Source organism: Rhineura floridana, chromosome 1 (genome assembly GCF_030035675.1).
Source record: "Rhineura floridana isolate rRhiFlo1 chromosome 1, rRhiFlo1.hap2, whole genome shotgun sequence".
NCBI lineage: Eukaryota > Metazoa > Chordata > Lepidosauria > Squamata > Rhineuridae > Rhineura > Rhineura floridana.
This window is the reverse complement of record NC_084480.1, coordinates 118,443,423-118,466,233: the sequence shown is the minus strand read 5'-3', so window position 1 is coordinate 118,466,233 and position 22,811 is coordinate 118,443,423. Positions and strand designations below refer to the sequence as shown.

Here is a 22,811-nt window from a genome sequence, read left to right as displayed (position 1 = left end):
GTACACAGAATTTTAGCATTGGAAAGGCTCCAATGAGATATTTCTTCCAGCTGGTTACCCTGACTGGACATTCTATGGCATGATTCATGCATTTATCTAAGTGGTCTGCAATCATTAAGGCTTGCACACTCCCACCATACTTGTAGCATAATAATGTGATGGGGCTGTGCTGTTGCTTACTACATTTTATCTATTTACACCTGGCCTTTAAAAAAAGAACATTACCCTAGGTAGATTATATAAACAAACTAACGCAAAATGGCAGCAGAATAAACAATTCAATCAAGCACACAATCAGATCATTTGTCTCTTTGCTGGCACAATTCATTTCCTGACATTAGTATGGTAAGGAACTGCACGATCAGTTTGACTCCATATGATCAGAGCTTCATGTATTAATGAAACAGCATGGAACTGGACTGTTTGAAAGCAGATTTTTAGTGGTTATCATTCTGCCAGGAAAACAAGTGAATTGAGCCTAGTTGAATCCATGGAATGTATCCTGCAAGAAAAAGAATTTAAGGTTGTAGTTATGGTATTAAGGACATAGAGCTTAAAAAACCAAACCCTTTGTAGGCTTACTGATGTCTCATAAATTGGAACTGTTACCACTGCTCATTTTGATGTAAAACAATTGATTTGACAGAACAATGATAGGAATGACCCTGGAAGGAAACAGTCCTGTTAACCCTGTGATGTTAGAGGAGTTATACTGACAAACAGAACTATAAAAGTTGGCACAATTCTTATCTTAGTATGAGACTTCTTATGATAATTCCTCAAGAGAATGAGCATATTATGTCAAACTAGAACACTGCCTAATATATGACGTGCTTTTGTAATGATTGTTTGTTGATGGGAGAAATGAATATTTCCCCCCAATAAATAAATATGGTAAATTTTACACTTAAGAGTTTGTGTATTTTAGTCTAAGCACATGTTTATTGAGGCTGCAGAAGGACAGCTGGGAATTCGGACCTCTAAGGATTGAACTCTGTTCATAGGATTTCGTGGTAAGAGGTATTCAGAGGTGGTTTACCATTGCCTTCCTCTGAGTTTGGATGCATCTTAGTCTGGTGTCTCAGCTTTGACATGGCCCACAGACTGGAAGCGTTCAATATACATCCCAATTCCAAAGAAAAAGAATCCCAGGGAATGCAGTGATTATGGAAGTGTTGCCTTAATATCCCCTGCAAGTAATGCTCAAGATTCTACAACAAAGGCTCTTACCATATATGGAGTGAGAAATGCCAGACGTCCAATCTGGATTTAGAAAGGGAAGAGGCACCAGAGATCATATCGCAAACATATGTTGGATAATTGAATGGACCAAAGAATTTCAGAAGAAAATCACCCTGTGCTTTATAGATTACAGCAAAGCCTTTGACTGTGTAGATCATGAAAAACTATGGAATGCTTTAAAAGAAATGGGGGTGCCACAGCATCTGATTGTCCTGATTCACAAGCTATACTCTGCACAAGAGGCTACTGTCAAGACAGAGTATGAAGAAACCGATTGGATTCCCCAGCGGAAAGGGTGTAAGACGGGTGCATTTTATCACCTTATTTGTTTAATCTATATGCAGAACATATAAGGAAGGTGGGATTGGACCAAGATGAAGGCGATGTAAAAATTGGAGGGAGAAATTTCAATAATTTAATATATGCAGACGATACCATACTACTAGCAGAAACCAGTCATGATTTGAAACGAATGCTGATGAAAGTTAAAGAGGAAAGCACAAAAGCAGGACTGCAGCTAAATGTCAAAAAGACTAAAGTAATGACAACAGAAGAAATCAAAAGAAGGCTAGGACTGGGGAGGGCAGCTGTGAGAGAACTAGAAAAGGTCCTCAAACGCAAAGATGTATCACTGAACACTAAAGTCAGGATCATTCAGACGATGGTATTCCCGATCTCTATGTATGGATGTGTAAGTTGGGCAGTGAAAAAAGTGGATAAGAGAAAAATCAACTTGTTTGAAATGTGGTGTTGGAGGAGAGCTTTGTGCATACCATGGACTGCAAAAAAGACGTGGCGCAGAGTGGTAAGCGGCAGTAACGCAGCCGAAGCTCTGCTCACGGCCTGAGTTCAATTCCAACGGAAGGAGGAAGTCGAATCTCCGGTAAAAAGGGTTGAGGTTCACTCAGCCTTCCATCCATCCGTGGTCGGTAAAATGAGTACCCAGCATATGCTGGGCGGTAAAGAAAGACCGGGGAAGGAACTGGCAATCCCACCCTATATATACGGTCTGCCTAGTAAACGTTGCAAGACGTCACCCTAAGAGTCGGAAATGACTTGCACTATAAGTGCGGGGACACCTTTACTTTACCTTTAGAACAAATTAAACCAGAACTGTCTCTAGAGGCTAAAGTGATGAAACTGAGGGTATCATACTTTGGACACATCATGAGAAGACATGATTCACTAGAAAAGACAATAATGCTGTGAAAAACAGAAGGGAGTAGAAAAAGAGGAAGGCCAAACAAGAGATGGATTGATTCCATAAAGGAAGCCACAGACCTGAACTTACGATATCTGAACAGGGCGGTTCATGACGTATGCTCTTGGAGGTCACTGATTCATAGGGTCGCCATAAGTCGTAATCGACTTGCACATAACAACAACAAAGGATTAAACTACATGTAACGCTTAATATGTCATGCACAGCTATGTCTCTTGTTTTATTTAAAGTAACCACAGTCACATGGCACCTGATTGTTATCAGGACAGGAACACAGCAGGTGGGGAGGGGAGGTTTATTCCTTTCCAGCTACAACACCCCCCCCCCCAAAAAAATCACCATCCGTCCAGCTATGAGGGTTGGGGGGGGAGAGTTTAGTTTGGTGCCAGTTTTCACATTGTCACATAGAGTGTTACCCTGAGATACCAGTTCCATTGAGCTCGTTCCTCAATTGTCACCTGACAGCAACCAATCCATCAGGATTCAGCAAAGGGAAAGATGGCAAACAGAGCCTCTCCATTGTGCTCCTCCTCTCCCTGAACTGTTTCAATTCCAGCTGATCATTATAAGAATTATGTAATTTTAATAACTGTTTGTTTATTTTTGTCTTCTCTTTTGTCTCACCCCCTTTAATGATGTCTAAATTGATGGCCATCTTCATGTCTTGTGGAACTGAGAGTTTTAATTATGTTCTGTGTGAAAAAGTATTGTCTTATTGTTCAGTTTCAATGGATGACAATGGATTCCAGTATCATGAGATAAACTTATCTCTATCCATGCATAATTGTATATGCCTCTATCATGTCTCCGCCCACCTTACTTGCCTTTTTTTCTAAACTAAAGAGCCCCACATATTGTAACCTTTCCTCATAAGGGAGTTTCTCCAGCCTTTTGATCATTTTGGTTGCCTTTCTGTATATCTTTACTAGTTCTACAATGCCCTTTTTGAGTTGCAGTAACCAGAACCGTACACAGTATTCCAAGTGCGTTCACAGAATAGATTTGTATAAAGGCATTACAGTAGTAGCTATTAGGTTTTTGATCCCTTTTCTACTGATCTCTAACATAGAATCCCTCTTTTTCACAACTGCCTCACATTAGATCTGTGTTTTCATTGAGCTACCCACTATGACTTCAACGTTTCTTCCTTGGTTACTCACTGCCAGGCCATATATAATATATATATAAAGTCTGGGTTTTTTTGTCCCAGTGTGCTCCACTTTATACTTGTTTACAAATGAAACACATTCACCATTTTATTGCTCATTCATCCAGTTTTGGAGAGATCCTTCTGGAGCTCTTGGCAATTTTTTGAATAATTTTATGTTATCAGCAAACTTGAGCACCTAAGCCTCTACTCCAGATCATTTATGATCAACTGGACCCAATACAATCTCTGTGGGGACTCCATATCTCCATTAACTTTCCATTTATTCCTACTCTCTGCTTCCCGTTCTTTACACTGTTACTGATCCAGAGAGGACTTGTCCTCTTATCCCATGACTGCTGAGCTTGTTCAAGAGCTTATGGTGAGAAAAGGTTTGGAAGTCCGAGTACACATATCTATGTGAGCTAACCACAAGCACATGCTTGTTGGCAAACTCAAAGAATTCTGAAAGATTAGTGAGCCAGGGCTTTTTTTTGCAGTAGCTGTGTTGATTCTCCGTCAGGGAAAATGTATTCTACTATATATTTATCTTTAATAATGCTTTCCACCAGTTTATCCATAATGGTGGTTAAGCTACTTGACCTGTGGTATCCTGGATTGTCCCAGGGTTTTGCCACTTTCCAGTCCTCGGGTACAAAGGCCAATTTTAGGGACAGATTATGTATTTTTGTTTGAATAGCAATTTAACATTTGAATTTATTTTAGAACTTGTGGGTAGATACCATCAGCGCTGGGTGATTTGTTAATTCAAGGCCTAGAATTTCATCTTTATTTGCCTCAGTTCTCCAGTCTCCCTTCCTGAAAAAGTCAGTTCAGGCACAAGGATCTTCCCTTCTACTTCTGTGATGAAGGCAGCCACAAAAAAATTGATCCGTTCTCTGCAGTCTCCTTTTCCTCCTTTAGCACTCCTTTGTCATCCAAAGATGCAACCACCTCTTTAGATGGTCTTTTGCTACTAATGTATGTAAAGATTTTGTTGCTGTTGTTGCTACTGGCCTTTATGTTTTTAGCAATGTGCTCTTCATTCTTTTTTAGCATCTCTTATTGTCTACTTGCATTACTTTTCCCAAAGTTTGTGTTCTTTTCTCCTCATTAGGGCAAGACTTCCATTTTCTGAATAAAGTATTTCCCGCTCTATTTCCCCACTCCTTATTCAGCAAGACTAATTCTCTTGTAGTCCAACAATCCAACTGCTTCCCTAGAGCTGATGGAGTTGGCAATATTGCTCCTTATTTTTTGTTTTTGTTTTTTGCTTTTCTTATTGCCTGCTTGCATTTCTTTTGCCAAAGTCGTAAGACTTGGCTCTTCAGGCACGCCTTTGGGGTGGACTAGATTTTAACATCATTGCTTTTAGATTTTAATGTTATTGTATTGATGTGTCATTTTGTGCTATTTTGCTTATTTTGTACGTCGCCCAGAGTGACTGGTTAGCCAGCCAGATGGGCGACTAAGAAATCCAATAAATAAATAAATAAATAAAATTTCTTTTTTTACAAAACTACCATTTTCTGAAGGAAGCTTTCTCACCTGTTACAACTTCCTTGACTCATTAACCACATTCTCTTGGACCTGGCAGTACTGTTCATCATCAGAGAGCTTCGGCTATGGGGTGGTATACAAGTGCAATAAATAAATAAATAAATAATAAATAAATAACAAATAATAAACAACCATGCATTATTACTGTGTTTGTCTATAGGGAAGAAGCCTACACATGTGTAGGTTGGGCCAACTGCCAGGTATGTATTCATGTGATGCCCCCTTGTTTGAACTACAGTGCCAGCTGATTAGTAAACACGAGTAGGCTTTCTTGTTAAGCCCTTGCACTTATTTAATTATTTAAGCAAGGCATTTTTTATCTCATCCTGCAGCACAAGTATCTCAGGGCAGCTAACAAATCCACTGGTTTTCCCTCACACTTTTATCTTCGTAACAACTCTGTGAAGTACATTAGGCTAAGAGATAGTGATTGTAGCAGTACTGTTGGAAAATTTTAGACTCTGGGCTTAATGATCTTACGGATCACCTCTTTAATGGGTAATGTGCATTACTTCAATTACTTCCCAGTGTGGTAAGCCAGCCCTGCTGCATCTGGGAGCCTGCCTCATTCTTTTGAGTGGTGCTCTGGACTTTGCACCTGAAGTATTGCCCTGAAGGCACCACTGAATGACTAAACCAAAATCATCCTGTAAACCTCATGGCTGAGTGATGATTTGAACCTGGTTCTAGTCTGGCACTTGTAACAATGACAACACTTTGGCTACTCTTGCTGAAATTCATGTTGATTGCTGTGAATGATTCCACCTATGAAGCAGCCTTTTATTTCATATTGCTAATTGGTTCAATTCTTTTGATTGTCTCTTCCAACGTGTTTTATGATGTTATTGTTCCCCTATGTACTTGTTTGGAGAAGAGTGGTGGTTGAATTTCCAAGTAGCTTTCCACCATGACTAGTTACTAGTTCTGGAACTGCAGTTTCCAAGTGACATTATAATCAGCATATGCCCAGTTAGTATACATGTGCCAATATGATGAGCCCAGAGAAAAGTCTACAGAAACAGTCAAGTCCTCCCCACCCTGCAAAAAAAAAGAAAAATTAATTGAAAGGGCTTGTAATTATAAAGCTGATTTTGAATCATGCTGAGGAGAATTGGATTATTACAAATTAAGATTTTATGCTTAACCTTACTGATGGTCTGGTGGATGGCAACATCAGTATGTGCCTACCAACATTATGAGCCTGGAGAATACTCTCTGAAAATATAAAACTTTGTTCCAAAAGCTCACTGAGAAAGCTCGTAATTGCTCAGCCAATTCCGAATCAAGATCGCCTAACACTAATTAAGTCTTTATATTTAGTATTTATTAATGGGAACAAAATAAGATAACCATTAGCAGTGCCACTTGAAGACTGTTGTCATTTCATGCACCTTGAAATTATTAATGAATTCTGTATGTGCCTGTGTGCAGATGTCAACCAGTCAAGCCAGAGAGCTTTTGTTCTGCATTTGACATTTATAATTAGTAGCAGAGCATTGAATTTTCAAGTTGGGGAGTTGGAGGGGGGGAGAAAAAGGACGTAATGAAATCTTGTTCCACTAAGCAGCAGGTTGACAACACTGTTATAATTAGAGAGCTGTCAGCATTTCTTTTGTAAATAAAGTGGTGGCAGTTTTTGTTTAGAATTATACTGAGAAAATGCCCATGTTTGAAATAATTCAGAATTAAAAGAAATGTTTAGCCTTCTAACTAAAGCAGCATGCTATGAATGTGTCATTTCTGCTGTTTGGGTTGATGGTGAGGTGTTACGAGATAAAGACCGCATTTATAATCATCCTTTACAGCAGCCTTCCACAACTTAATGCCCTCCAAATGCTGTTGGATTCCAGCTCCCATCAACCCCAACCAGCATGGTCAAAATGTCAGAGATTATGGGAGTTGTAGTCCAACATCTGGAGGATGCCTTGTTGGAGAAAGCTTCTTTACAGGAAATAGGTTCCATTGAAGTGACGGGCTTACTTCGGAATAAACAGGATTGCGCTCTTCGGACAATGTCCAATATTGTGCTAGTGGGTGCAATGGGTCTTCCCCTTTCTCTTCTCCCCCTACAGCCTCCGTACCCCCAGTCTGTTCCAGAGGGTCCCTCAATCCTCTGGAGTAAATTTTAGGAGCACATGGGGATGCAGGGGGTGCAGAAGGATGGGAATTCACCTTTGAACAAGCAAAAGTCAATTGTACAATAGGCAACCACAGTTGGATATCACCCATAATACTTAGCTTTTACAATACTACTTTTTCAGTGTTTAAAAATGCACCATGTACCTGCAAAATAGTTCAGCATAATCATTGTATTTATAGATTGTGGGCTGAGGTGGCAGATGTGTTGACTATCCAGTGATCTCATGGCTGAAGTAAGATTTGTACTAGGGACTGGTTCTGAAACTATTGGCACTACAAAATTTTCAAATTGTGTCAGTCTATCCTGTGTTATTGGAGCTATCTCAAATTAAGAAATGCCATTTTTTAAAAATCTAGCTAAAATATAAATCTCCATATATGTTTGTCTGTGGCCCTTCTACCATATTTGATATTGAAAAAGAACTAAAGACCAATGGCAAGCAACGTTTTGAACCTGATTTTGTCGTCAAAGTGTCTTGCAAAATTATTACAGTGGGACTCTGAGGGCTCCAAAGCTGGCTGTTTCTGTTACATCCTCATTTATTATCCATTCCCAGTAGATGAACAGTTTAATCCCATGGTTCTTGGCATATGAGCTGAACCTGCGTATGACAGCCTAGATTAGGCTCAAACAAAGGTCAAGAATGAAGGCAACGAAACAAAAAGATAAAAGGAGTCACTTTCTTTTATCATTAATAATTTTACATTAAAGTTAGGTTTACATTAATTATTTAACTAGGAGGTGCTTTATATTTTACTAAGGAGGAAAAAAGTGGCTAAGCAAACATGATAAGAAGCAGGATTTTATCTTCCAACAAAGTCTTTTATTTGTATGTTGTCCACTCTGCCAACTGAGTGCAGAGTAAACTCTTGCTGCTCCTTCCCCTCCTCCACTCTCCATTCTTTTAGGTGAAATATATATACATATATATATTGGCTGTCCAGTGTTTTCTACATTCAGTGCATGGAGGACACCCTCAGGATTACACTGTTTGTGTTTGCATGAAATGCCAAACCATGGCTTCCTGTTATGTATCTGAGCTGGAAGAGTTTGTTTTAAACCACAATCTTGGGTTTGTATGACACAATAAATGGATAAGCTGTGAAAGTCAAACTATACAGTGGTTCAGTCCTTCTCCCAGCCATGCAGGAGAGGCAGGAGCATGTGATTGTGAACCCAGAATTTTGCTTGGTCCAGCTCATGCATGTTGTGCTAAACCATGGCTTGACATCATGCCTGAGTCAGGCTACTCTCATACAATTTCTAATTTCTTATATACCAATTTCTTACATACAAGAATCTTTATTAATCATTTTTGCGGACTTACAGCATACTTAGTTCTTTAAAATTTCCACCTCATTTATCATTGCTACAATCTGTGAGATAGGTTAAACTGAGAAATAGTGACTTACTACACCCACCTGGTTAGCGTAATGGCTGACCAGAGATTTAAAGCAGTATTGCCAACATTCAAAGTTGTTGAATCTCGTAAATAATACTGGATTAATCTTGCAATAATGTTATGGTAATCTAACTGTAATATTCCCCCCTCTTTTTTGGTTGGTGGTGGGTATGAGAAGGCCCAACCATTCTTCTTTTAAAATACTTTATTCAGAAAGCTCATCTTAAGTCTTGTCTTACGAAACATATTGACGAACAATATTTCTGGTTGAGATTTCAAATCTCCTTCCATATTCTCTGCAGCAATATAACTGAAAAACAACATGCCATGTCTTGATGCTCAAAGTATTGTGCCTATGGGGATTTAATATTCTATTGGCCATGGTGGAATATTTCCATTGCCCATATTTATATACTAACTTGACTTCATATGAAAGAGCACAGAAATAAGAAAACACATTTTTAAACTCTTTGTTGCCATAGGATGTTGTGCATCTGCTAAGTATAATTATTATACATCATAATTTCTGTTTACCAATGATTTTTGAGAAGCCTAGTAAAATAACACAGACACACAATTATATACAAATTGTCTATGTTCAGATGTAACTCAACTATAGTTTACTGCTACAGAAATGAGCCTGGCTGCCCCTTGGACCTATACATTCCCTTTCCTCTGTCTTGTGCTAGTGTTGGTGGGAAACTTTTTGTTTATATTGTTGTACTCCAACTCTCTGATGGTATGGGAAGAATTTAAATAAAGGATTTTCGATTCAGTGGGACATTCTAAAGTCAAGTGAAGTGTGTAATAAAATGGCAATTGTTTGGTGGGGTGTATCAAGCTGGTTAACTTCATACCTTCAAGAGTTAGGATTTCAGCTTCCCCTATCTATTCGTTGGATTGTGACACCTGATTTCTACCCTCACAGCCACAACTGCAATGAAAATAAAATAAACTTACAGTTAATTGTATATTTTATTCTTGTAACCTGCCCTGGGACCTAATGCTGAAGGGCAGGCAAGAAATCTTATAAATAAATAAATAATTTAAAAAGTTAAACCATTTTGATTACTCATCCTGCTTTTTTTTTTTTTTTAAAGGTCTGTTAATAGTAGACCTTTAGTGAAGTGATTCATGATTGGGTTTTTTGTTTTGTCTCATATTCCCAGGACTGGCACAAGGCATTGACTAGGCACTTGAGCACCAACTTGCGCCAGGCCCTCAGTACCATAAGGCCAAACACCTCAACCCGATACAGGTGGTGTGGGTCTTAAATAAGCCCTCCCTCCCCACCTATTTGTGTCAGCACATTTGCCTGTACGCCATCACCCAAGATGTCAGCGGAGGCATCAACTCCTAAGGAATGCTCCTGCCACCATCTTGGGTGATGACAGACCTGCACTAGCAGGGTGTTGTGCTGATGCATTGATGTGTCATGTAGGTGGGTCGGGCAGGCTTATTTAAGTGGGGGGTGGGGTCCATGGGAGCTCCTACTTTGAGATCCACGGCACAGGTTGTTGAGTCCTGCAATCTGGCACTGCTGCGGATTGCTGGGTGAGAACTTCACAGTCCCACCCTAAGGAGGGGCCCCTCAGGGCCCAACAGTCAGGGCCCAACCTGGCTGCCTGCTGCCTCTGGTCGTCCTTATTCCAATTTCTCCTATTTACCTTATTTCTGAGGGGGGAAATGGGGCCCTGACACTGCTTTATTCCTCTCTGAAACTATAGTCACGGCTCATTTGCTTGTTCTTAAAAGAGACATGTTCTCAGCTTGTACTATTTAAAATTAATGTTCCATTTGATAGATGGAAAAGCCCACTATGGTACATCAAATGTATCTTTATGGAACCTATAATGGAACAGTCCAGATTCCCCTTTGGTATCTGGTGTGTGTTCCTTTTCTCCTTTGTTCCATCTCTCTACGGCTATGTGCAACTGCTTGCTTAAAAAGCAGAGAAGCCGTTTTCTCTGGCTCCATTTTGAAACAAATCGGCATACAGCTGTACACATCTTTATTGTTTGAGTTGTAGAGTATTGTGGTGACTCTGTGTACACACCAGTGGGTGGACAAATATCACCAGTGGTCTGAGCAGGGTGGTGATGTCTTACCTCAGTGCACATTCATTATCTATCTCAACTTAGTCCATGATATTATTGTCATGTTCTCATTGTTAGTGGATGCATACAGTTGTTTACAGGAACAGCTAGCATACAGAAGCTTCAGAGCTGAAGTGTCAACTTAAGGAAAGGTGTGGAGGAGGTGAGAAAGGTAGTGGAGAGAGAGAGAAAGAGAAAAAGAGAAAAGGGAAGGGAATAAGAGCCTGAAGCTGGCTCCTGTGGGGTCAGAAGAGTGAGAAGTGTAATTCTTGAGGTAATGCAGAAGGAGGCAGGGAACCAGAAGAGAGAGAGACTAGGAATCTGAAGTACTCTCACTCAAATCCTAACAATTTCTACTCTGAAGTAAGTCCCATTCAGTTCAATGGGGCTTACTCCCAGGTAAGTAGGAAACAGCTTGAGATAAAGGCACAGCAACTGTAGGAAGAGTTTATGTGTACTGTCTCCATAGTACAATCCTAACCATGTCTACTCAGAAGTAAATCTCACTCAGTTCAATCAGACTTACTCCAAGATAAGGAGGGTTAGGAAATAGTTTGAGGGAAAGGCACAGCAACTAAAGGGAGAGAAGGGGTGGAGAGTTTGTGTGTGTTGGCTCATAGCACAATCCTAACTATGACTACTTAGAAGTAAATCCCACCTAGTTCAATGGGACATACTCCCAGGTAGGGATGGAATCCATTGACCGGTGCCAGTTTGAAAGCATTCCGTCAACCAAACAGGATGGTATTGATTTAAGTTCTTCTTTGTCTCCTGGCCAGTGCTTTTGCCGATCAATGGTTTTAAAGGTTATATCAATTTTAAAGGAAATACTGATATTTTGAAAGGAAATCTCGATAACATTATCTTTCTTAATATTTTAGAGGTAGATTTTTTCCATTTTTGAAAATAGCTGCCGATAATCGCTACATAAAAATCCAATCCACAACTATAGAGAATAAGCAAATTAATGGAAAATTTGGTACCAAATCAGACTTGGGCAGAATTCTAGCATATCCCTACTCCCAAATAAGCAGGGTTGGGAAACAATTTGAGGGAAAGGCACAGCAACTGAAAGGGGCAACGAGGCAGAGAGATCTTGTGTAGTAATACAATACTAACCATGTCGACTCAGAAGTAAATCCTACCCAGTTCAATCCTACCCCGTAAATCCTACCCAGTAGATGGGGTTGATATAGGACAGCAGCCTTCAAGGTAGATGGGGTTAGTATAGGATAGCAGCCTCACTTTGAGGAGAAGGTACAGAGGTGAGGTAGCGAAGAGAGAAAAGGTGGGACCCTAAGACTCTGTAGTGCAACTGGGGTGGGGAGCTGATGTGAGCTCAGACAAAAGAGAATTGCTAGCAAGGCAAGAGGAGGCAGGGAACTGGAAAGTTAGTAAAGGAAGAGGAAGAGGTGGTAGAAGAGACCAGGAGTGCGAAATCACAGTGTAATCCTAACTATGTCTACACTGTGTTCAATGGGATTTACTCCAATGAAGGTGAGCATAAGATTCCAGTCTCATTGGAATTAGAACCTTATCAGTTTGCAGGGAGAAAACTAGAGGCATGGAATAGCAGGCATTGATTCAAAGCTAAAGGCTAAGGAGATGTGTGCTGCAGCAGCTAGTAGCCAGGAACATAAATCTCTACTGTACAACTAGGCAGACACTTGGAGGACTGTGTGACTTGTTGATGTAAACAATGCAATCCTATACCTTTCTAAATCCCACTGAGTTTAATGGGACTTGTTGTTATATGCCTCCAAGTCGACTACGACTTATGGCGACCCTATGAATCAGTGACCTCCAAGAGCATCTGTAGTGAACCACCCTGGTCAGATCTTGTAAATTCAGTTGTGTGGCTTCCTTTATGGAATCAATCCATCTCTTGTTTGGCCTTCCTCTTTTTCTACTCCCTTCTGTTTTTCCCAGCATTATTGTCTTTTCTAATGAATCATGTCTTCTCATTATGTGTCCAAGTATGATAACCTCAGTTTCATCATTTTAGCTTCTAGTGATTTAATTTGTTCTAACACCCAATTATTTGTCTTTTTCACAGTCCATGGTATCTGCAAAGCTCTCCTCCAACACCACATTTCAAATGAGTTCATTTTTCTCTTACCCGCTTTTTTCACTGCCCAACTTACACATCCATACATAGAGATCGGAAATACCATGGTCTGAATGATCCTGACTTTAGTGTTCAGTGATACATCTTTACATTTGAGGACCTTTTCTGGTTCTCTCACAGCTGCCCTCCCCAGTCCTAGCCTTCTTCTGATTTCTTGACTATTGTCTCCATTTTGGTTAATGACTGTGCCGAGGTATTGATAATCCTTGACAAGTTCAATGTCCTCATTGTCAACTGTAAAGTTACATAAATCTTCTGTTGTCATTACTTTAATCTTTTTGACATTCAGCTGTAGTCCTGCTTTTATGCTGTCCTCTTTAACTTTCATCAGCATTCGTTTCAAATCATTACTGTTTCTGCTAGTAGTATGATATTGTCTGCATATCTTAAATTGTTGATATTTCTCCCTCAGTTTTCACGCCTCCTTCATCTTGGTCCAATCCTGCTTTCCATATGATATGTTCTGCGTATAGATTAAATAGGGTGATAAAATACACCCCTGTCTCACCCCCTTTCCGATGGGGAACCAATCGGTTTCTCCATATTCTGTCCTTACAGTAGCCTCTTGTGCAGAGTATAGGTTGTGCATCAGGACAATCAGATGCTGTGGCACCCCCATTTCTTTTAAAGCATTCCATAGTTTTTCATGATCTACACAGTCAAAGGCTTTGCTGTAATCTATAAAGCACAGGGTGATTTTCTTCTGAAATCCCTTGGTCTGTTCCATTATCCAATGTATGTTTGCGATATGATCTCTGGTGCCTCTTCCCTTTCTAAATCCAGCTTGGATGTCTGGCATTTCTTGCTCCATATATGGTAAGAGCCTTTGTTGTAGAATCTTGAGCATTACTTTACTTGCATGGGATATTAAGGCAATAGTTGGATAATTACTGCATTCCCTGGGATCCCCTCTCTTTGGAATTGGGATGTATATGGAATGCTTCCAGTCTGTGGGCCATTGTTTAGTTTTCCATATTTCTTGACAGATTTTTGTCAATATTTGCACAGATTCAGTCTCGGTAGCTTGTAGCAACTTTATTGGTATGCCATCTATTCCTGGTGATATGTTTCTTCCAAGTATTTTAAGAGCAGCTTTCACCTCGCATTCTTAAAATTTCTGGTTCTTCATCATATGGTTCCTCTGTGAATGAATCTGTCATCCTTGCATCTCTTTTATAGAGTTCTTCAGTGTATTGCTTCCATCTTCCTTTTATTTCATCTCGGTCAGTCAGTGTGTTCCCCTGTTGATTATTCAACATCCCTTCTCTTGGTTTAAATTTCCCTTTCATTTCTCTAATCGTTTGGAATAGGGCTCTTGTTCTTCCCATTTTGTTGTCCTTTTCTATTTCTATACAATAACTATTGTAATAGTTTTCTTTGTCCCTACGTACTAGTTCCCCTCTATTCAGCAATGGTTGGGCCTCATCTTGAATACTGCATCCAGTTCTGGTCTCTGCACTTCAAGAAGGATGCAGACAAACTAGAACAGGTTCAAAGGAGGGCAACAAAGATGATCAGGGGACTGGAAATAAAGCCCTATGAGGAGAGACTGAAAGAACTGGGCATGTTTAGCCTGAAGAAGAGAAGACTGAGGGGAGATATGATAGCACTCTTCAAGTACGTGAAAGGTTGCCACATAGAGGAGGGCCGGAATCTCTTCTCAATCGTCCCAGAGTGCAGGACACGGAATAATGGGCTCAAGTTGCAGGAAGCCAGATTTCGACTGGACATCAGAAAAAACCTCCTAACTGTTAGAGCCATACAACAATGGAACCAATTACCTAGAGAGGTAGTGAGCTCTCCGACACTGGAGCATTCAGGAGGCAGCTGGACAGCCATCTGTTGGGAATGCTTTGATTTGGATTCCTGCATTGAGGAGGGGGTTGGACTTGATGGCCTTATAGGCCCCTTCCAACTCTACTATTCTATGATTCTATTTCTATACAGTAACTATTGTAATAGTTCTCCCTGCATACTAGTCGCTGTATTGTTGCATTTAGGGTTCTGACTGTGTTTCTATCTCCTTTTGCTTTTGCTTTCCTTCTCTCTTGAACCATTTTAAGAGTTTCTTCAGTCATCCATTGAGGTCTTTCTCTCTTTTTAACTAGAGGTATTGTCTTTTTGCATTCTTACTCATGAGTAAATTAGTATAGAGTTGTAGCTGAGCACAGGGTTTTTTTTTCCAGTATCAGAACTGAGATGAACTCACAGTCTTTCCACAGGTAGATCCATTCCAAGTTTCCACAGGCTCATTTGTCAAATTTCCAAAGGGGTAGACGTCATTTTGTTGCTATTGTTAAACAATTAGCAGGTTAGAAACTCTTGCCAATCAGGAGACTTGGAAATGAAATAACCCCAAACCAGAGATAGGAAGTACAGCTAATGTCAGAAATTTAAAGACTGCCTATAGCAAACCATGGCCATTGTACACACCTCAGAGTTGCAAAGATTTGATCTACAGAACAGCTTTCAAGTCAGCATGATGCTGGCTTTGAGGGGAAAGCACATCAGAACTCAAAATTCCCATTTTTTAAAAAAGAAAAAAGGGACACGTGGCATGATGAATATTGTGTGCACCAGGATTCAAAACGTGTATGTTTGACTAAGTGGAAGTCTGTAAAATCTGCTTTGCCATACTGAAAGATAGGTGTGCTTGTGCTTCTCTTAATAAAAAGGAAGCAGTATATAAACCTGTCTCTGTGTTCTGAATGTTGACCAGAGTGTAGAACTTGTTAGGGCATGGAAGCCTGAGTGAGTGCTTCACCTCTGGAACCCACAAGCAAAAAGGGAATATCTTGCCTATCCTTGATAATGTTCATATGTTACTTATAAAACCTTGTTCAGATGTTTTCCTTTTGACTAGCATATGGAAAGACAAAATAATCGTCCAGGTTTATAATGGGCTATATGAACCATAGCTTAACACAGTTCAAGAGTCCTTGTTTCTCAAGATTGCTCCTGTGTTGAAAACTATGAAACATTTAGTAGCCAAGGTTGGCTCAGGGCTTCTTATTCGTTCATGTAGAGAACACACAGGTGCCTTTCAGAGAATGGCATCTATTAGAGAACATAGCCCAGAAGCTTCCATTTCAAGTGGCAAAAGTAGATGTTTTGTTAACGAGTAAACCCATAGAATGAAAACAAGAATGAGATGCACTTAATCTGGAGCACTTTGGTATGGAAAGCCTTACTTTTCAAATCCTCCAGCTGGTTTTATTGTTGTCTTAGGTAAATGTTTAAAAATAAGAGAAAACAAGGTGATAGGCATGTTATATATTAACTCAGCAATACAGATATTTCTGAATTAAAGTTGCTTAGGTGGAAGCTGCTGCAGCAGCAGGCTGTAGACAGCCAAACTCAGGAATAGGAGGATTAGGATCACAGCTGTGCCCACTGTGGCAGTATTTCACAGGAGGAAGCAACACCTGAATATGGCTAAAGCCAATTGCGAGATCCCAGCTAAGGAGTTCATCTTAAAGGAGGTAGAAAGAAGGATGTTGGGGAGAAGCAGGCAGAAAGGTTGGTAGGCAAAATTGAAGGATGTAAGCAGAGACGCCTATAAAGAGACTAGGGAGCCATATAGTCTAAATAGACTGACTATTGCCTAGAAAAAGATCCAGACCAAATACAGAAGCATATATTGCTAGACCTGGTCAGTGACTGTCAGACTTTGAATTGTTTACAGTTGACCAACTTTGTATTTGAAGAGGAAGAGGCATGACTGATCAGCCACACTTTCTCTTTTCAAGTTAGCTTCTCAGTTGAAATGTCTTGAATTGTCTGTGTCATGGCACCTTTTTGCAATAAAAAGGTTTTGCAAGCATTCTTCTCAAATCCTTACACAAAATCTCACAGGTGTTTGTAAATAGTCACAAGGCATGTTTGCAAAACCCAGATGGCTTTGTCCATCTGCCCTCTTTTACAAAGAAAAAAAAACTTGCCATTGTAGGGATAGGGGTAACCATTTTTTTTGAAACCACAATTCCATTGATCCTGGCATGAACTTCTTATTATTTATTATTACATTTATATCCCACCTTTTCTCCAAGGAGCTCAAGTTGTCTTGCAAAAATTATTTATTTATTTATTAGTAGGCATTTATAGCCTACCCTTCACCATCCAGTCCTAGGGTGGACTATAAATGTATAGCAAATAGAAACTACATTGTGATATGGTATTACATAATTATGTGTTTGGAGAGTTCCATATAAATTCATTTGTGGTTCTGCTGTGAGAATATTAAAATGGGATTTATCCCCCCCCTCCCCATTCTTACATGACCATACTCTATAACATGGCACAATAGCTGCCAGGTCTTGAACAACCTTATTTACACAACAGGAAACTTCTGTGCGTTTTGAATGCTTTTAACATGTATAATGTGTGCACATGCATGTTATCCAGGTGGTGTTTCTGTGATAAATGGGTAGTTATTCAAAATGTTATCATATACCAATTAACTTTTCCAAAGTTCATTCAGTCACTTGGATATAATTTTTGAAAAGGTATAACCATTTTTAGTTGTTTCCTAAAATGTACTTCCAGTGGAATGTCTTTTTCGTTTGTTTACTTGTTTCTAAGGAATTAGGACAAGAGAGTTTCTGGTTTTGCTGCCTGTTTCATTCTTTTAAATGCCCAAGTCTGCATCAGTGTGAGTTTAGAAAGAGCAACTGCATTCAATTAATGAAGGCTTGGTATTTCCCCCTGTAACTATGAAGTGCTAACATTTTGCATATATATAAAAAATTAGTTTGGCTTCTGGTAGCATGTTATGTTTACTGTGTGATTTTTTTTTCTTTTCACCAAGTGTTGGCTGTGGGGTTCTGGTTATTAGCTGACTTTGCAGACTTAGAAAGTACAAAGCATTATTCATTGTAATTTTTTAAAACATTCTTTCTGGAAAAAAATCTAAAATTAGTTCTTTTCTGGCATATACATCATACAGAAGGCATGCAGTGGTTGTTTATTGGTGTGATCTGCATAATTTGTAGTTGAGTAAATCACTCACTGGTACTATACCCAACTCAGAGGGATGTTTTTATTACATCAGACTTGCAAGGGCTGCTGCCAACTGCTGAATGAGCAAGGCAGCCTTAGTGCCCAATGCTTGGCGGGGGGGTCACTACAGATTCCAGAAGGTGGTTGCCATCATGCAAGAGCTGTCCTATGCCATTTTGTCACCCAAGCAGCTGCATTTCACAATTCATAATTTTGCAGTCCTATACATTATTAAAAACATTTACATCCTGCTTCGTGTACCTAATGAGATCCTCAAGGCAGATACAAAAATGCTAATTTTTTTCATAGATCCCCCAGGACAAACACACATCCAAATAGCACTGTGATTGACCAGTTTTTTCAAGTCAGTAATAGAGGTCATCAACCAAATCTCCTAAAGCAAGGAGTTTCACATCCTGGACACCACCTCTGAAAAAGCCCTATCCTGCATTCCCACTGAATGCCTTTCAGATTATGGTGGAACACAATTTATTATTATTATTATTATTATTCCCCGCCTTTCGGCCAAAGGCCCTCAAGGCGGCTTACAAGAAAAATAAACAGGTATAAAATACAATAAAAATATTATAAAAGCAATACAATTTACAAAAATTAATTTAATATCCTGCTACTTAGTCCTCAGTTTGTTTGCGGATACACATGATCAGAGAGTTGCATCCCAGCAGTCTCTGCAACATTGCAGAAGGTCCTGAGATGCACTTATTGGATCATGTGCTGTTCTTTAGCATCTCCCCTCCCCCCCTGCCCCTATTGCTGTCCTCCAAACTGGGTTGCTTGTGCAGTTAGGCTAGCCCTGCCACCATGGGCCTTTGTTTCAGACCTGGGTGGGGCTCTACTAACTATCTTCCTGCTGCTTCAAGTCCCAGAAGGGATGGTTGGCAGAGAAGTAGCCAACAGCCCTCTAATGAAAAACAATGTTAAGTACTTGGGAGCAGAAACGTGTCTCAGGGATGTGGCAGGTGAATGTAGTATATCTATACTCTTTTAATACTGCTATCCAAGGGGTATATCTGTTTACTTACCTACTTAAAAGCATGACCAGGACTGTAAAAATGCAGTAGCAGAGGCTTGCAATAACAGAGAGTGTGTCAGTTTTGTACACTTTCTCTTTAAATTTCCTGAAGTGTACTCAGATTTGACAAAGAACTCCTTATCATTTTGCTGAGACCCAGTTTACTGAATCAGCAGATTCCCTCCCCCCTTGAAATTTCTTAAAACCTGGAGCCCTGTCAAAACAAAAATGGTTGGCAAATCCTAGGGACAGAGCTGAGAAAGAGACAGACAGAGACAAAGAAGCCCCTGAGAAGGCAGGCGGACTTATATTGCTTGCGGTTTTTCAGTACAGCTGGTTTCAGATGTGTCGGCCTTGTACTGCCCTGGTTCCACTGCCAAAGCAAGACTGTCACAGCTGGTAGTACTTACTGTACTTGCGGGAAAGTATGTGATTCATTAGTTGGAGCCGTATGTTTTTCACCAGTTCTGGTCATGTTTTTGTTAGGATGTGGTAAAAGCATAAGCAGGGGGTGGAGGGGACAATGGAAATATGTGACTTGTTAAAGATTGGCCTCAACCAGTTATTAGCTGAATTGTATGCCATAAAAATTCCACCATACCTTATAACACAAATGATTTAATTCTTTATTTTTCAGCAAAGGTCATTTAGTTATAAGTTATCAATATTATCAGTATGAACCACCCCCTCTGTTTTTCTTTTTTTCTTTCTTTCCCTGTAACAGAAATGGATCTGGGGAGAAGTCAAGTAATAATTATTATAATAATAAGGGATATGACAACCTAGTTCAGAATTTTAAAACAAGCTGCCTGTTATATGACTGATGAAATTCATGTTGGGTAATACCTACAAGAAAGCTGTGTCATAAATTGTTCAGCAAGGAAGATAATATGGCCTGTTTTTGTCCAGCAATTTATTTTAGTGAAAACACTTCTACCCTGCTTTTCTGTCTGCATATGGGATGGACCTTCAAAGTGTTTCTTAAGACAAACCAATGTTTTTAAAGAACTAACATATTTTTGTAAAAATCTCTGTGTTGCTCACTTGCCCTTAATGCTTTACCTGCAGAAGAATTTCAGATGTAATTTAGCAGCAGATGTTGCACAGAATTACTATTAGCAGTGTTGTTCTCAATTTGCCCAAAGCTATTGGGCAGCTATGGAGGCCCTGCCTTTTGTATATATTCAGCGCCATGCCCCCAGCTTTTTAATGATCATAAGCATAGGTAATATTAATATTAAATAAGTTCTTTTCTCAGCGGTTGCCCTGGGAACCATGGCCGCTGTGCATCATGTGCAAAGTGAGCACGTGGATTGATCTGCCAGAAACTTTTTATTTGTATTTCTTGTGTTTCCTAAGATCTAATGCTAAAGTGCAATTGAAATTAAATATACATTTCTGTTTTTTCCTAATAATAATTTTAAAGGAGCTGGTGTAGTGCCATTCCTACAGGTGTTGGGTTTGATGTGTGGAACCTGAGTTCAAAGTCTCTATAATCTCTATAATCCACGCAAAAGCCTTGCCCCTATCTCACATCATTGTTGTAAAGCTAAAATACTGCACTAAGCTTTTTAGACAAGAAGTTTCCAAACGTTTTTTCCCCACAGACCACTTGAAAATTGGTCTGGTTCTTGGTGGACCACTTAAACGACTTTTCTGCCTGTTGTAGCCATTGTAATGTGCTGTGCTGTATGCTGTATGATTTTTATTGCTTCTTTTATTTCTTACATTGCATTTTATTGTATTACAATTTGAATTCCATAGAATTCAAATTGTAATACAATAAAATGCAATGTAAGAAATAAAAGAAGCAATAAAATACAGCTAAAAATCAATATGAATATTTAATGCAATTGATGTGCCATCTCTTGTTTTCACCCCCAAATCCACAGACATGCTGCAGAACACCTGAATGAATCTTGTGGAGCACAGTTTGGGGGCCCCTGTTTTTAGAGGATTCTAATGCCAGAAACAAACACATTTTGTGGGCTGGACACTTGTAACTTAAATACTGGTCATCCTAAGGTTTCAACACTTTAGCCCTGAAAGCAGTCATTTATTATTGGCTTAAGACCTGTTTTCAACAGGCACCCTCCTTTGTCTTAATGGCGTAAGAGAAAATGGGATCAGAATCATGGGCTACTAAAATGGGTCGGACTGTTTCTGATTTGGGCTTCTCAGCGGCATTAGTGTCTAATTATACAAAAACTGTATCACCTCCCCAGGGAGACTGCCCCCATAACTGGCCTTTATTTGCCCTTATGGCCTTAAGGGGTTGAAACTAAATGTAGGTTCAATCTCTGCAGCTGATTGAGATTAATGGACGATATAAAGGCAATGCAGGATGAGCAGATATAGCCCTGCTGGATGTCAGAAAGTAGAGGACTTGGCTCACTTTCTTTTAGAATGTCCATTATCTGCAGATTTGACAACGTGATTATCTCAACCCTCTTATTGTTGGTATTGGAAATAATGCTTTTTAAAATAAAATAATATTCTTACTGGCAGGAACAGATTTTTATGTGACATATCGGGCTGCTAAACACGTTAAATTAACCTTAGAGAGGATGAAAGTTTTTCTTCCCCAGGTGACAATATTCGTTCCTAGAACCATCTTAATTAATCAATCAAATTAAGTAATTAACTTCAGAGTATTTTAGTATGTTTATATAGCTGATTGATTTTATTCTTTTTAATTATTTGTAATTTGTTCTTTGTCTTCCTTTTGATGTATATGCAAAAAGCCTGGTTGACTATCATGCAATAAACTGAACTGAAGGTTTCAGCAGAACACATGGAGAATTTCCAAGAACGACTTGAAATAAACATTGAATCATCCATGAATATTATCTGTCTGAAGATCCAGCATACTAGTAGGCTCCTTGGCATGACAATAGATAAAAATGTTTTGACTTCCAAGCCATTGTGCTGGGTAAGTGGTTCTCTCAAGAGAGAATTCTTCTCATATTTCCACATACCCACTCACTGCACTTTGCAGAGGTATAGGTTTGTCTCTGATTATTAACTCAGCTAGCTAATCCTGTAGCATAAATAAAGGAATGTCCTTTGGGACTTGGTAGCACAGTCTTATGCATATTTACTCCCAAGTAAGTCCAAGTGTTTTCATACTCCCTGGTAGGTATGCATAAGAGTTCAGCCTTGCCTCTAACATAGAGTTAAAGGGTGCAATTGCTAAATAACTGCACATAGTCATTTCTCTCTACCACTGACATTATGCAATATTATTCTTAATAGGCCAAGTTCAGACTGTTTAAAAGAGCTGATTCCTAAAACAAGGACCAAAAACTTCCTTTATCGTTTTCTGCTCTGTTTCAAGGAATCCCTCCAGTATATATTAGGATGGCCTGTAGACTGAATAGTTCAATACATATCCTGGATAGTGCGATTGACCTTTGCTGACCTAATCAGTAAAAAAAAAAGAGAGAGAGAGAGAGAGAGAGATGTGCTTGTCATTTTTTAGCAAATAAAGTGGCTGGGAAGCACAGGGAAGGAGTGTGCAATGACTAGGAAACATGAGGATACCAGTGGCCTGTTTTTGTTTTTAAAAATGATGTCTTCTAGAGAATTCCAGTCTACAAACCTCTCTCTAACTCCTTCCTCACTGTTACTACTTGAATTCAGGTCTGAGATACTGAGGAATGTCTGTCTACATGATGAAAAGCTATTCCCAGCCTCCTGGTTTTTGCAAAACAAAAGCTCTGGGCTATGTCTGTGGGTACGGTGGGAAAACAGCTAGTTGTAATATTTCTGAAGTTAATACAATCACACCATGTTACACTCTTCCGCACTGATTCTGAATGAATTTACTTGAAAGTAAACTCC

At 39.5% G+C, this 22,811-nt stretch overlaps 1 protein-coding gene across 24 annotated transcripts in view; it reads left to right on the top strand.

Moving 5' to 3' along the window:
* Positions 1-22,811, top strand: part of BNC2 (basonuclin zinc finger protein 2) — a 626,204-nt gene that overhangs the window by 349,855 nt on the left and 253,538 nt on the right. For 4 of the 24 annotated variants that reach the window (XM_061630477.1, XM_061630517.1, XM_061630499.1 and 1 more), the window contains exon 2: positions 21,713-21,900. The exons of 14 other annotated variants lie outside the window; for them this stretch is intronic. In XM_061630477.1, coding sequence (XP_061486461.1) covers positions 21,763-21,900 — 138 coding nt within the window. In that variant the 5' untranslated portion in view covers positions 21,713-21,762. Of the gene's footprint in view, positions 1-16,385; positions 16,457-16,567; positions 16,590-18,768; positions 18,916-19,135; positions 19,394-21,337; positions 21,429-21,712; positions 21,901-22,811 lie in introns of those variants that run through there. 6 more of the 24 variants (XM_061630458.1, XM_061630513.1, XM_061630484.1 and 3 more) reach the window with 6 other exon arrangements.